Here is a 13324-nt window from a genome sequence, read left to right as displayed (position 1 = left end):
GAAAAGAAAAGGACTGCCTCCATGTTTAGTCAAACATGGGGACATGTTATCTGTCCTGTCCAAAGCTTCTCCACCTCTACGAAAAAAACTCATTCAATTAGCCTCCATAGACGTCATCGATACCGTGTGCGAATGTTGTTTGAACGTCTTGAAAGGCACGATACCTTTGTCCAAACACCAGAAACAATGCTTAGGCAAACATCGTCACGTTCTTCGCCAAATGGTTCAAAAGAAAATTCCAATTCGTCAAAAGAAGAAGATGTTGGTCCAGCGTGGAGGCATTTTATCCCTCTTGTTAGGTCCCTTACTGAAAGGAGTCTTGGGAACCATGTTGGGAGGACTGGTGGAGGCAAGATAAAAAGGCCCTCGGAAGTCCCAAGATCTCAGAATCGACCCCTGACAACCCCATGGAAGGACGAAAACTAGCTTTAGTGCCTTACAAACGATGGATGGAATACCATCGTTGGCAAGAACAACGCACCCCGCATTTACCTCCCAATCCCAATTTGAGCGAGATGTCCCAGTTACAACACGAATTGCAGTCCTTGATGGATCGCCAAGATTTGTCCGAAACAGAAAAATCGCAAAAGTACGGTCACTTCTTGCAACGACTGCAACTCTTTCACCAGAAAGCTTTAGACAAAACAGCTCTACCCACTCTGAAAGATTTTAAGACCTTGATGAAAAGTCCAGCACCATTACCAGTACCAGTACCACCACTACCAGTGACCAAGACAGAAAAAGGAGCAGAAGAAGAAGAAGGGTTTCAAACTCCACCAGAAATAGTACGCAAGTTAACAACACCACCTACCTCCAGAATTGGATGGATTAAAAAGATGATGACCACCCCTTCTTCATCACAAGAGAAAAAGAAAGTGAAGACAGAAGTGAAGACAGAAGTGAAACAAGAACCGATATCCCCTGTTCACACATCCTCCTCCTCGACACCTATTGCCGGTCGCACACGCAAAGCATTGCAATCCAATAAAATACCCCAAGAGAAAAAGAGTAGCATCCTCCAAGAGTGGGTTTCTTATTAACACACAAACACAAAAAAATGGAAAAAGTCTTAGCCAGCATTTACTACGATCCCTCTCATCCTGCAGGTTACGCAGGAGTTCAAAAATTGTATCGTGCTGCCAAAATGCGACTGAAAAGTCTCCGTTTACCTCAAGTGCAACGATGATTACAAGAACAAGCTACCTATACTTTACACAAACCCATTCGAGGCACGTTTTCCAGAAGTCGCACCCGAGTGGAAGGCATCGATCATCAATGGCAAGCCGATTTAGCCGATGCCTCTCATTTGGCCAGCTACAATCGTGGCTACAAATATTTATTTTGTGTCATCGACGTCTTTTCGAAATTTGCCTGGGTTGTGCCCTTGACTTCCAAATCGAGCAGCGAGTTAGTGCGAGCCCTGCAACGAGTGTTGAAACAAAGCGGTCGTCACCCTCTTCGATGGCAAACGGACAAAGGCACCGAATTTCTGAATCAAGCTTTCCAAAAAGAATTAAAGAAACGTGACATTCATTTTTTTGCCACCGAGAATCCCGAAACCAAAGCCAGCATCGTGGAACGTTTTCAACGCACTTTGAAAGAACGCATGTGGAAATATTTTACGCATCATCACACTCTGAAGTACATCGACATCTTACCGCACCTGGTGCAAGCGTACAACCAATCTTACCATCGAAGCATCGGACGTGCCCCGCAAGAAGTGACTCCCGACAACGAAGTACTGGTGTTTGAGTGCCTGTTTGGTACGTCCCCGACGAGGGCTGTCCCCAAGAAAAGTGGAGTGTTGGCCGTAGGAGATTGGGTGCGCATTGGCAAAACCAAACGCACTTTCGACAAAGGTTACTTACCTAACTGGACGACCGAATTGTTTCGTGTCACTGGACGAGTGCATGGCCGTCATCTTGCCGTCTATAAATTGGAAGACATGAACGGAGAAGTGCTCAAAGGAACGTTTTATTTTCCCGAGTTTCAACGTGTGACCAAAAAAGAAGACGACGTGTACGACATCGAAAGCATTCTTGAACGCAGAACCCGTAAAGTAGGCATACGACGTGTCAAAGAAGTCAAACTACGTTGGAAAGGATATCCACCCAGTTTTGATTCTTGGATCGACGCTTCGCAAGTCATCGACTATAAAAAGAACTGACCATCATGCCCTTTCACACAGACGCAGCTACGTCGACCACTCCTTCACCTAGTTCTTCTGTGCAAGATTTACAAAAACAACCTTTGTGGGTGTGGTGCGGAGAACGTGTGCCTAAAACGCAAATCGTCTTTTTCTGTCAAATCTTCGTGGTGTATTGTGTCATCGGGGCAGCCATCGCCAATGTGAGTTTGCAACAAGGAGACAAACAATTGTGGACCATTTTATTGAGCAGTTGCATCGGTTACCTGCTTCCCAATCCCTCCCTCAAATTCTCCTCGAACGGGAACCACGGGAACCTTGTGTCCAGTGCTATTGCCAGTCACCACTCCAATAACAACAACAACGACCCCATTTTGGGCGGAGACACGCCTCTGACGTCCAGTAACCCCTCGGACAGCCACAGAACTCTGGAATTATGAGTCACCAAAACCAATTTTACTTAACCTTACCCAGTGGCAGTTCCATGGAGGTGTTTCCCCACAACACGTTGTGCTGTTACACGGCCAAATTACCTCAGGCCATCCCATTAGATCACGAAGCCCATTGGAAAGTGGCTTTGGTAGAAATGATTCACCCAACACAAATCAAAAACATCACTGAAACTCAAAACACTTTTGACGTCGAAATTCTGGACCCAACAGTGCAGCAAACCATGATGACCACTTCTCAACATAAATCATTTCTTCCCAAGACCCCAATACCCCGTAGCAGCAGTGACACTTCTCCTCCTTTTTACGTTTGTCACTTTAAAATTAACTCAGGCCATTATTTTAGTGGTCAACATCTGGTGGAGGCCATCGCTGACAAATTATATGCAGCATTTGACAAAGTTCTGACCAAACTAAATAAACGTGTCGCCATTGAGTACCACAAACTGTCTCACCGTCTACTCATCAAATTTGAAAGTGAGGATAGAAGTATACGTATTAAATTTTGCCCTGAATTGTATGACATTTTGGGTGGAGACCTCAATTTGGTCACGGATAAGCACTCAAGAAAGATTGAGAAAGCAGAGATTGACAACAACGGGCATTTTGCGAGGTATTTTCGTTTCCCGGTAGAACTGAACCAGTGACTGAATTTGATCTTTGTGTACTCCGATGTGATGGAGTACAACGTGGTGGGACACACCTCCGTGCTGTTACTGCGTGTCATTCCTTTCAAAGTAAATTCTGTCACGGTCGCTGACGAGGAAGGTGGAAACACTTACCACGTTCACCGCGAATTTGTACATCCTCATTATTTGCCTGTCAGCAAGTCGTATTTGGACACAGTCAACATTGCTATTAAAGGAGATTTGGGACAAAATATTCCATTCACCAAAGGAAAAGTCACGGTGAAACTCCATTTTCGAAAACTATTCTCTCACGACTCGTAAGTCATGTATCCAGTGTACCGAGGGGTTGCTCGACAGCGAGGACACGGTTTAGGAGATATGTTGAAATCGGCCTTTCGTTCGGTGGCTCCGGTGTTGAAACCGATGGTGACACGCGGATTGCACGTCTTGAAAGATGCGGCACTGACACAAGGCAAAGAATTTCTCCAAAATGTCATCATCGACAAACAAAACCCCAAAGAAGCTTTTATGAGGGCAGGCAAAAATGTCTTGCTGCAAACGGGTAAAGACCTTTTGGGCCGACGAGAAACACCTATAAATGCCCTGCACGCTACCGAGTCAGTCATTCAGCAAGGACAAGGCAGAAAGAGACGACGAAGAAAACACCCTAAAGCTAGAAAGACAAAGAAAAGAAGAACCGTTCGAGACTTAGATGTTTTCGATTATTGAGACACAGAACAAAATGATGCACCGAGAGTCTATCGCCTGTTCCAAGTCGGAGCTGGATCTGTTTGCCATGCCACCTACCATGATGACGATGCAAGAATCCCAATGGGTGGAATTTCACCCCGTCTCCTCATTGACAGATTCCGCTCCCATCGAGTTTGAAATCAAGGGACAGCCCGAAGATTACATCGATCTGAATAGCAGTTACTTGTACTTGAAAGTCAAAGTTCTAGATAAGGATGATGGTGGAGTAGAAGACACTGAGAATATAGCTCCCGTCAACAATTTCATGCATTCCTTGTTCAGCTCAGTGGACTTGTACTTGAATAACAAACTGGTCAGCAGCAGCATGGATACTTACCCTTACCGTGCCTACCTGGAAAATCTCTTGACGTACGGAATAGATGCCAAGAATACTCATCTCAAAGCCTGTGTGCTATGGGAACCTGACGAAGCGAAGGTGTTTAACACATTAAATAAAAGCAATGACGTCTTTGTGGAAAGACGAAGCAAAATCTTAAATAAGAAGAGTTTAGAACTGATGGATCGTTTGCATTTGGACATGTGGTTGCAAGAGAAATATTTGCTGAACGGGGTAAATGTTCGCTTGAGACTGAATCGTAGCAGTACCGCTTTCCATTTGTTGGCTGATAGTACTGCCAAAAGCAAAATCGAGGAGGCCAAACTCTACGTACGACGCGTGGAAGTGTTACCTAAAGTGGGAAATGACATCAGTCAAACGTTGAGCAGAACGACCGCCAAGTATCCCATCCGACGCGTGGAAGTGAAAACGTTCACCATTCCCCGTAACCATCATTCCATGATCGAAGATCATCTGTTTCAAGGACAGTTACCCAAGCGTTTAATCCTTGGGATGGTCTTGAATTCAGCCTTCAACGGAGCCTTCGCTGAAATCCTTTCTACTTTCAACACTTCGACGTGAAGAAAATCGAAGTCAGTCGCGATGGCAAGACCTTGTGTACCCGTCCTTTCGAACCTGACTTTGGTGACACAAAGATGAATTACTTGAGATCGTACTTGTCCCTGTACGAAGCCACCGGACAATTAGGGACCAACACCAGTCACGGCATTACGTACGACGATTACGCAGGAGGCTATGCTTTGTGGGCTTTCGATTTCACTCCAGACCAAGGCAGCGACGAGGGACATTTCCACCCTATAAAATCTGGCCAGATTCGTGTGGAACTTCAGTTTGCAAAGCCACTGGACGAGACAGTGAACGTCATCCCGTATGCAGAATTCGATAATACCATAGAAATCAACAGTTTGAGAGAAGTCATTCTAGACTATTAGAAGCTATGGAAGACTGTTATCCCTCTTTACCTAGTGGAGAAACTTTGGAGATGGAATGTGAGGAGACCATGGAAAAAGAATCTCAAGACAAAGACGACGAAGTTATGATGAAGTCTAGATGGTCAGAACAAGAATCACATTTAGTCTCCTGTTTTGCCAAACACTTGGTGGAAAAAATGACGGAATTGATCAAAAAAGAGTGCTATGGATGTCAAAACGATCATCCCAGTCAAATTCAACACGATAAATGCCTGATGCTGAGTCAAGAAGAAAAATTGGACGAGTATCTGGACGAAGCTTGGAGTCTCATCTCGAACGAAGTCGTGTTGCATCAGTGGTATAAAGACTTGCGTGAACATTCTTGTCCACCATTAACCACTCAAGAGATCCATCGTATCGAAGCTCTCCTGAATCAGAGTGAGGAGACGAAACGAAGAAACGGTTATTTGTCAGACATTTTCAAGCAAAAACTCAGAATCGAATTGATGACTTATTATTATCTGTGAAGAACAAAAAAAAAACACACAAAAAATGGATACTTGGGAACTTTATTACCTTTTGAACCACAGTTCGTATACGGCTTCTTGGAATCCTGTCGTCTGTGCTAAAGATGAACTCCCTCATCGCAAACCTCAAGACCATCTAGCTTATGTGATCAACACGGACGACAGTCATCTCCCAGGAACCCACTGAGTAGCCGTTTACTTTCCTCAAGAAGGATGTGTGGAATATATCGATTCGTACGGATTGCCCCCTTTGGAAGACGATATCATCGACTTTATGAGAAGAAATGCTCAGACCACCCGATTCAATAATGTGAAATTACAAGGCACAGATTCCTTGGTGTGTGGACAATATTGCGTGTATTTTCTGCATCATCGCAGCCTGGGCTATTCCTTAGAACATTTAGTGACTCATTTTGATCCTCGTTCTTCTTCTAGAAATTATGTCAAAGTAGATCGATGGTTTTGTGGCCATTATGCTTATCTTTTGCCTCAAGCTAGGAAACGTAGTGTCCATCAATGGCCTAATGACTTCCAACAGTGGAAATCACAATTTCATTCACAACGTTGTCAGCCCTGTTTAAAATAGAGTGTGAATTGACAAAAATGTTTGTGATTTGAAAAAAATGTTTGATGTTATATTGTTGGATTATTGTTAAAAAATGTTAGAGTTGTTTGTTAGTGTTAAGTGATTTTTGAATTAAAAAAATGTTGTGTTTTGAAAAAAAATGCCTTTGTCTTTTGTTTGGCATAAGAATGTTGATTCATGCTCTTCAACTTCTCTCTATCTCTCTCATGACACTCATTGAACGTTCCGGCTCGAAAACCGTAGAGGGATGTTTTCCTTCACGTCCGCGCTTTGACTTTAAGGACCGGGGTAGTTTCCAGTCAAACCATCCATTGTCGACTCATCCTCCTACGAAGATGTGCTCCAAACTAGCTAAGCTAAACGAAGCCTACGTGAATTTGCATAGGGTCAGACATAGTCTGATACCGAAAGCTGAAGAGATAGAGAATGTGAGAATGTTAAAAGTCACTGAAGACCTGACAGAAGAGCTCTTCAGAGAAGAAGTGAACAGGGAGAAAGAATGGACAGAGAAGTACAGACTTCAGAGACAGCAGCAACAGCAACAACAACAGCAGCAGCAGCAGCAGCAACCTGAACCTGATAGAGGCTTTGTCGATTGTCGTATCGACACCAAAGAGTTCTTCTTCTCTTTCCGAAGAAGCAGACCTATCGTCAGAAAGTCTATCCTCAGAGGACGTCGCATTCTTAGAAACTAAAAGATTGCCATAGCAAACAAAAAAAAACAGCCCTTTTCAGGGCTACCCCAAACTCTAGAAAAGAAATAACAATCGATTTGCCAATGTGTGTATGTAGAGTAGTGTGAATATAAACACTAACTCTTTTTTTCTAGTGTGAGGGTATGTGTTTGTGTATAGGATTATGTGTTTGTAAGTGCTCAAGTACGTTGGTGTGGATAGTAGATTAAGATCATGTTTTTTTGCTGTTTGACGTGTGGGGAGAGTAGATTTGGGGTTTGATTGCTTTGCGTATGTGGATAGTATATTGAAGTGATTAATGAAAATGTTTAAATTAGTAATGGATAGTATAAAAAGTGAGTGAGTGTTTCTTTTAGGTCCGCGCGTTGTTTGGTCATGATCTAGGTAATATCAATTTTATGTTTTAGGGGGATGTTTTCCATGACGTCCGCGCTTCAGAATAAATTGAAACTCGTTCGGCAGTCTAGCTACCCTTGTTGATTGATCAAGAGAATGAATACCAGACTAGCAAAACTGCTTGAACTTCATGTACACCTGGAATATGCCAGGCGTATAGTGAATGTGCTGGCTGCAGAGGCCCTAGTAGAAGAGGGAAGGATGAAAGAGGAGGAGAGAAGAAACAAAGAAGAGGAGAGAGGAAATTTCAGAATCCCAGAGACAGAAAATTGGGATTCTGAAGCCACTTATCCCGCTTCTGCTCTTCCCCCAAAACGAGTGAAAAGAGACTGGGGAAGAAGATGTGTGTGTGGTGCCAGGCCTGGAAGATGCCATCATTAACCAGGTGTCATGGAGTTCAAAAACAAACAGCCCTTTTCAGGGCTACCCAATACTCTAGAAAAGAAATAACAATCGATTTGCCAATGTGTGTATGTAGAGTAGTGTGAATATAAACACTGACTCTTTTTTCTAGTGTGAGGGTATGTGTTTGTGTTTGTGTTTGTGTTTGTAAGCGCTCACGTACGTTTGTGTGAATAGTAGATTATGGATTTCGTTTTAATGATTTGCGTGTGTAAATAGTAGATTTGGGTTTGTTTATTGCTGGTTAACGTATGTGAATAGTAGATCATATGAAATGAGAAAAGTAGGGGATGTTTTCCTTCACGTCCGCGCGTTGTTTGGTCATGATCTAGGTAATATCAATTTTATGTCTTAGGGGGATATTTTCCATCACGTCCGCGCTTTCACTATAAGAACCCACAGTATTCGTCGTTGAAACCATTCTACAAAGAATAAAAAAAGAAGATGGAAGTGTCCCAACTGTTCAATGATCTAAGGCATGTTTATTTTTGGATGGTGGATGGTGAATATGGAGTTGAAAGGATTGAACTAGATTGGAGGTTAAGAACCAGTGTGCACTACGTGAACGAACTAAAATTAGCCAGGGAGATGATAGAAGGATTAATTGAAGAAGAAGTGAAGAGACTGAGAGGACTAATAAATCCCCCTTATGTCAGAGTGGGAACATTAAAAGAGGCCCTGGAGAAGGTAGAAGAAGTAAGAAGGTTTTTGGAAGAGATAGAAAAAAGGTCAGAGTGGCCCTTTGTCAAAAGGAGTGTTGAAAGATTGAAAAAAGGGGAAGAAAAGATGAGAAAGGTGATAGATGAAGAAGTGGAGAAAATAAAGGACAGGTGGACAAAAGATAGAAAAGAAGAAGAAAATAGAAAGAAAAAGGAAGAACTAGAGAAACTGACTGGATAAAAATCCAACAGAAGTTCCGAGCCATGGGTTATCCGGACTGGATACCGGAAACAGAAAAGAAGAATAAAGGAATGATGGAAAAAATAAGAGGATGGATAAAGAAGTTGAGGAGTTAGAAGAAGAAGAAGAAGAAGAAACCCAAAGGCCCTTTTCAGGGCCACTCATAGGTCTCGAAAAGAGATTGACTTTCAATTGCCAACCCTCTTTTTTTAAAAAAAAAACAAAAAAACAAATCCCATGTTAATTTCCCCTTGTCCCTAGAATAGATATTTTTTTCTCCCATGTTCAATTCCCCTTGTCCCTAGAATGGATATTTTTTCTCCAATGTTCAATTCCCCTTGTCCCTAGAATGGATATTTTTTTCTCCCATGTTAAATTCCCTTGTTCCCAGAGTGGATATGTTTTTCTCCCATGTTAAATTTTCCATAGTCCCCAGAGTGGATATTGCCTTTTTAACATGGAACTCCCCTAGTCCCTAGGGTGTCCCCATTCACTACTGATATTGTATCGTTAGATATAGCTGAATTACTTCCACTCATATTACGATTCATGTTTTCCATTCATTTCCGGAATAAAACGTTCGTGTGCATTTTTCTCTTGTATTTACCCCTTCGACTACACTGGTGTTATTGATATTGAAGCAAACAGTCACCTCAGTATGGTTTATATAAGCAAATTAAACTAGGTATTTTATCGAGTGGTTTCTGGACAAAATATGATTATACATTGTTAAGGTACTTTAAATGTTAAAAGTTAGTAATAAATTTAATCTTCATGTTATGTTTCACTTTTTTTCCAGTTCCATTCTTTTACCTAAACGTTAACCAATTCATAGTTATTTAGCTCCGTTCTGTTATCAACTGCACATAAATGGTAACCAATTCATGGATTTCCAGTGTCATTCTAGTATCTACTGTACCTAAACGTTAACCAATTCACAGTTTTCTACCGCCATTCTATTTTATGATAGATCTTCACGGTAACCAATTCATGATTTTCCTTACGTCTCCAAATAATTTGTCAATACATATAAACTCTTTTCATAAACCCCAAGATTTATATTTCTTGTCAATACTAGTCCAAATCACCTCGTGGTTCCTAAGCATACAAATGTCATGACCGATAAGTACTTCCATTTTAGCTTTTAATCCATTAATAATGACCAGCTCTGAATGATTGGTTCATATATTATGTTTGTTTCTTGTGAAACTAAATTTGTTTTCCTCACTCTCGCTTATTGTTTTGAATTGAAGATGATGATGTGTGTGTGTACATTTTGTTCAAATGCATCGAAATTGTAGTCTTCCTTTGATTTTCTGTCAAAAAATCAGTTGAAGATACGCTTAAAATAACTTCTAAACTTTTACATGCTTGTTACGCTTGAAATATCCAGAAAAAATAACAATTTGATTACCGCATACCTCTTACGCTTGCCTTCATCTGCTTCAGCTGCTTTTCACATGTGCATCCGAATGGTGAGAGCAATAACATGAAACAAATGCTGACAATTCTCGTCCATAACGCCATTTTTATTAAGCATTTAACTTTCTGAACATATAGTTTAGAACTATCTTTCTTGTGTTTTAAATGAAGTTGACAGCGTGACACAAGGACAAGATGCATCCTCCTCCTATGCGTAAAGCAAAGGAGTCTAATTGAATTTCTAGTAGCTCTCAAGGGTGGTAACCATGATGAACGGAAAACATCCCAGATGTTAGTGTAAGATAATCGACAGATCAATCAAGTAAGCCTCATTTGGACTTTATCACTGCAGTACAACACAGAAAATGATATGAAAATATATTAACAAGCCTAATATTGGTTGAAGCACTCAGACTCTTAATATGACCCAATTAGGATATTAAACGTTTCCATCTCCCTCACTATCACAGTCTCTCATATATATATATATATATATATATAGAGAGAGAGAGAGAGAGAGAGAGAGAGAGAGAGAGAGAGAGTAAAACTCTGGTATGTGATATTTGTATTTACGTATCCGTTTATAGTTTTTATGTGATTAGTTGTTTAATTCTCAGAAGTGGGTGTTGGAAAGATAATTTTCGACTTGAATAATTACCAAATTTCTATGAACATGCTTCATAATGAACCGTTTTCATGAGACCTTATAATAACATGGATTATTTTCGTGAAATGGCATACGTTTTTAGTGGCTTGAGCAGGACCAAACTAGGATGCAGTGTTTCTGGTTGGCACGGGACCAGGTAATTCCTATCTTAATCAATGGGTGATGGTAGCCGATGCCTTCCTGTGTGACGTATTCATGACAGGGACCGATATTTCCACCACGGAATAATTGAGGAGCGACTCCTTTAGTTTGTTATACCTTTGATTGTGGTTTTAAATGCACACACACACACACACACACACACACACACATATATATATATATATATATATATATATATATATATATATATATATATATATATATATATATACCTTGAATAATATATATCTTTTCAGATATCATTCATTTTGTTCGTCATAAATTCCTGCGAGATAAAGGAGCTCTAATCTACTTGAAAAACCTCGTCTATTTCTATGACTGCATTGGTTGCAGGAATGATAATGATAAAATAGTTCTATACATTTGTAACCTCTTGGCCGATCGTTGTTTCGTAAAAAGCCGATGTGGTTCGCATGAGAGTCATCAGAATACATTCGAAATAGATCCGTGTGACTTGCATAGTCTTAGGGTAAGTAAGCCCTCGCACGTAAGGGTATACGGTTCAAACCCCGCAACATAATGCTCATTTTATTTTTAGAAAATATTTCTTCATGTACTTTTGCCTTGATTTAGGATAGTTGGTTGCTTGTGTAGATTTAACGCCATTTTTTGCAGGCTATACATGGAAGCTTCGGTAAGAACCATCGACAAACGTGAAATTAATGACGAGCTTCCTCACATACCCATTATGACTGAGCCGAGACTCGACCCCTCGTAAACGGAAGTGAGATATCTGTGATCTGCCAAGGCTAAGGCCTTAGACTACTTTCTCCTCATCACCTTATATTAGGAAAGACAATTGTATTGCGTCTGGTATGTTCCGTACAAATAGACACTGAACATAGTATAACGTAAATAATACAAAGTTGAAAATGTACTTGTGCAGAGTGAATGATGAATATAATTGATCTCGTAGGTTAAAAATTTTTTTACCTACTCGATGAAATATATCTGTTACTCACTTGTTACAAGCAAATATATTCTATATATTTCATTAGATAATGCATGTTTCAATGTTGCAGTATTTAACATAATCCTTTAAACTGGCATCTTCGCAGTTACACAAATCATAGCATTGAATACACGAATTGATCTGTCAGTGGAATAATAACGTATCTTTCTAAGACAGTCTAATATTTATACCGTTGACAGCCGGTCTGTCCTGTCATGTACACACTATTAAGTATATTCGAACTATAACGGTTAAGTTGTTTACTGCTGCATACCATGTCGAACTTCAGGTAATTTGTAGGATACTTTGAAAATTCTACCACATTCAGCGTTAATTCTGAATCAAAGGTGTATGTTAACCCCATCATTACTTTGGTATGTTTTCAGTCAAAATATTGATATTCTAAGAGTATATGGGGTTGAATTAGCATGAAAACTCAAATAGATTTATCACTGGATGGCTAATTTTGGTGAAATTTGCATTGTGGATTACTCTGGGTCCAAGCACTGACACCTAAAATTATAAAACTAATATGGAATGTAACTGTGAATTGAAAAGAAAAACATAAAATTGTATAAATATGCCAGACTGAACGTCGCAATGGTGCTTCAAACTTTACACTGATGCAACCGAAAACAATTCCGGAGTATGTTACAAATATGGCCTAGACTAAAAGTAATGCTAAAATTAAAATGTTGAGACCTAAATTAGCGGAGACAAAGAAAAAAATACAACGTAATAAGTTCTTAAATGGCACAGATTAAAAGCAATGCAAACATTGTGCCTTTTCAAACAGCAACAAATTATGAGTGGCATCTCATTAATAATTTTCATGTCCTTTCTTTCTGCATAACGCTGGTTGTTATGTTGAGAAATTGCAATGTGTATTTCTCAAATAACTAACTTTTCATCATGGGGGCGGAGCGATCGGACTTGCGTGGGACTTTGTTACAAATGAATGCTGTTCTGTAAAATATAAGAATATTTCAAATAACTATTTTGATGCTAGCGACGTAAAAAGCAATACAACCAAAATCAAATCATACAATATCAATACCTATGTGGTCTTTATGGGGCACTTTACAGATATTATGAAATTCAGAGAGTGTGACGGGTGTAAGATGAAGTTGTTTGCATTTGCAAAATACACAATGGAGAAATTGTAGATATACTTCAGCAGCAGGAAGGCTGAACATACCAATTATTCGTGCGAATAAAAAGCTTATACCAAGGGGGAGGGAGGATGAAGAGATCAATTATTCGGGCAAAATAAGGCCCATACCAAGAGAAGGCTGAAAAAACCGAACATTTCGTGAAAATAAGGTTTTGTAACAAATTTGGCCATACAAGGCGGGGCAGGGGAGGCTGAAGG

The 13324-nt window shown here is 40.3% G+C and overlaps 1 protein-coding gene across 2 annotated transcripts in view; it reads right to left on the bottom strand.

Annotated features, from left to right (window-relative positions):
- The window catches only part of LOC149777833 (neurotrypsin-like), a 38941-nt gene extending 28537 nt beyond the window's left edge, over positions 1-10404 (bottom strand). Inside the window, exon 1 of one of the 2 annotated variants that reach the window (XM_089938907.1) lies at positions 10171-10404. In XM_089938907.1, the coding sequence (XP_089795033.1) occupies positions 10171-10372 (202 nt within the window). In that variant the 5' untranslated portion in view covers positions 10373-10404. The remainder of the gene's footprint in view (positions 1-10170) is intronic. The other variant, XM_089938908.1, reaches the window with a different exon arrangement.
- Positions 10405-13324: the final 2920 nt, after the last annotated feature.

The sequence above is a fragment of the Sinohyriopsis cumingii genome, chromosome 17, assembly GCF_028554795.1.
Source record: "Sinohyriopsis cumingii isolate HCF-2022 chromosome 17, ASM2855479v2, whole genome shotgun sequence".
Lineage (NCBI taxonomy): Eukaryota > Metazoa > Mollusca > Bivalvia > Unionida > Unionidae > Sinohyriopsis > Sinohyriopsis cumingii.
Note: the sequence above shows the minus strand (reverse complement) of the source record. Positions and strands in the feature narration are given on the sequence as shown.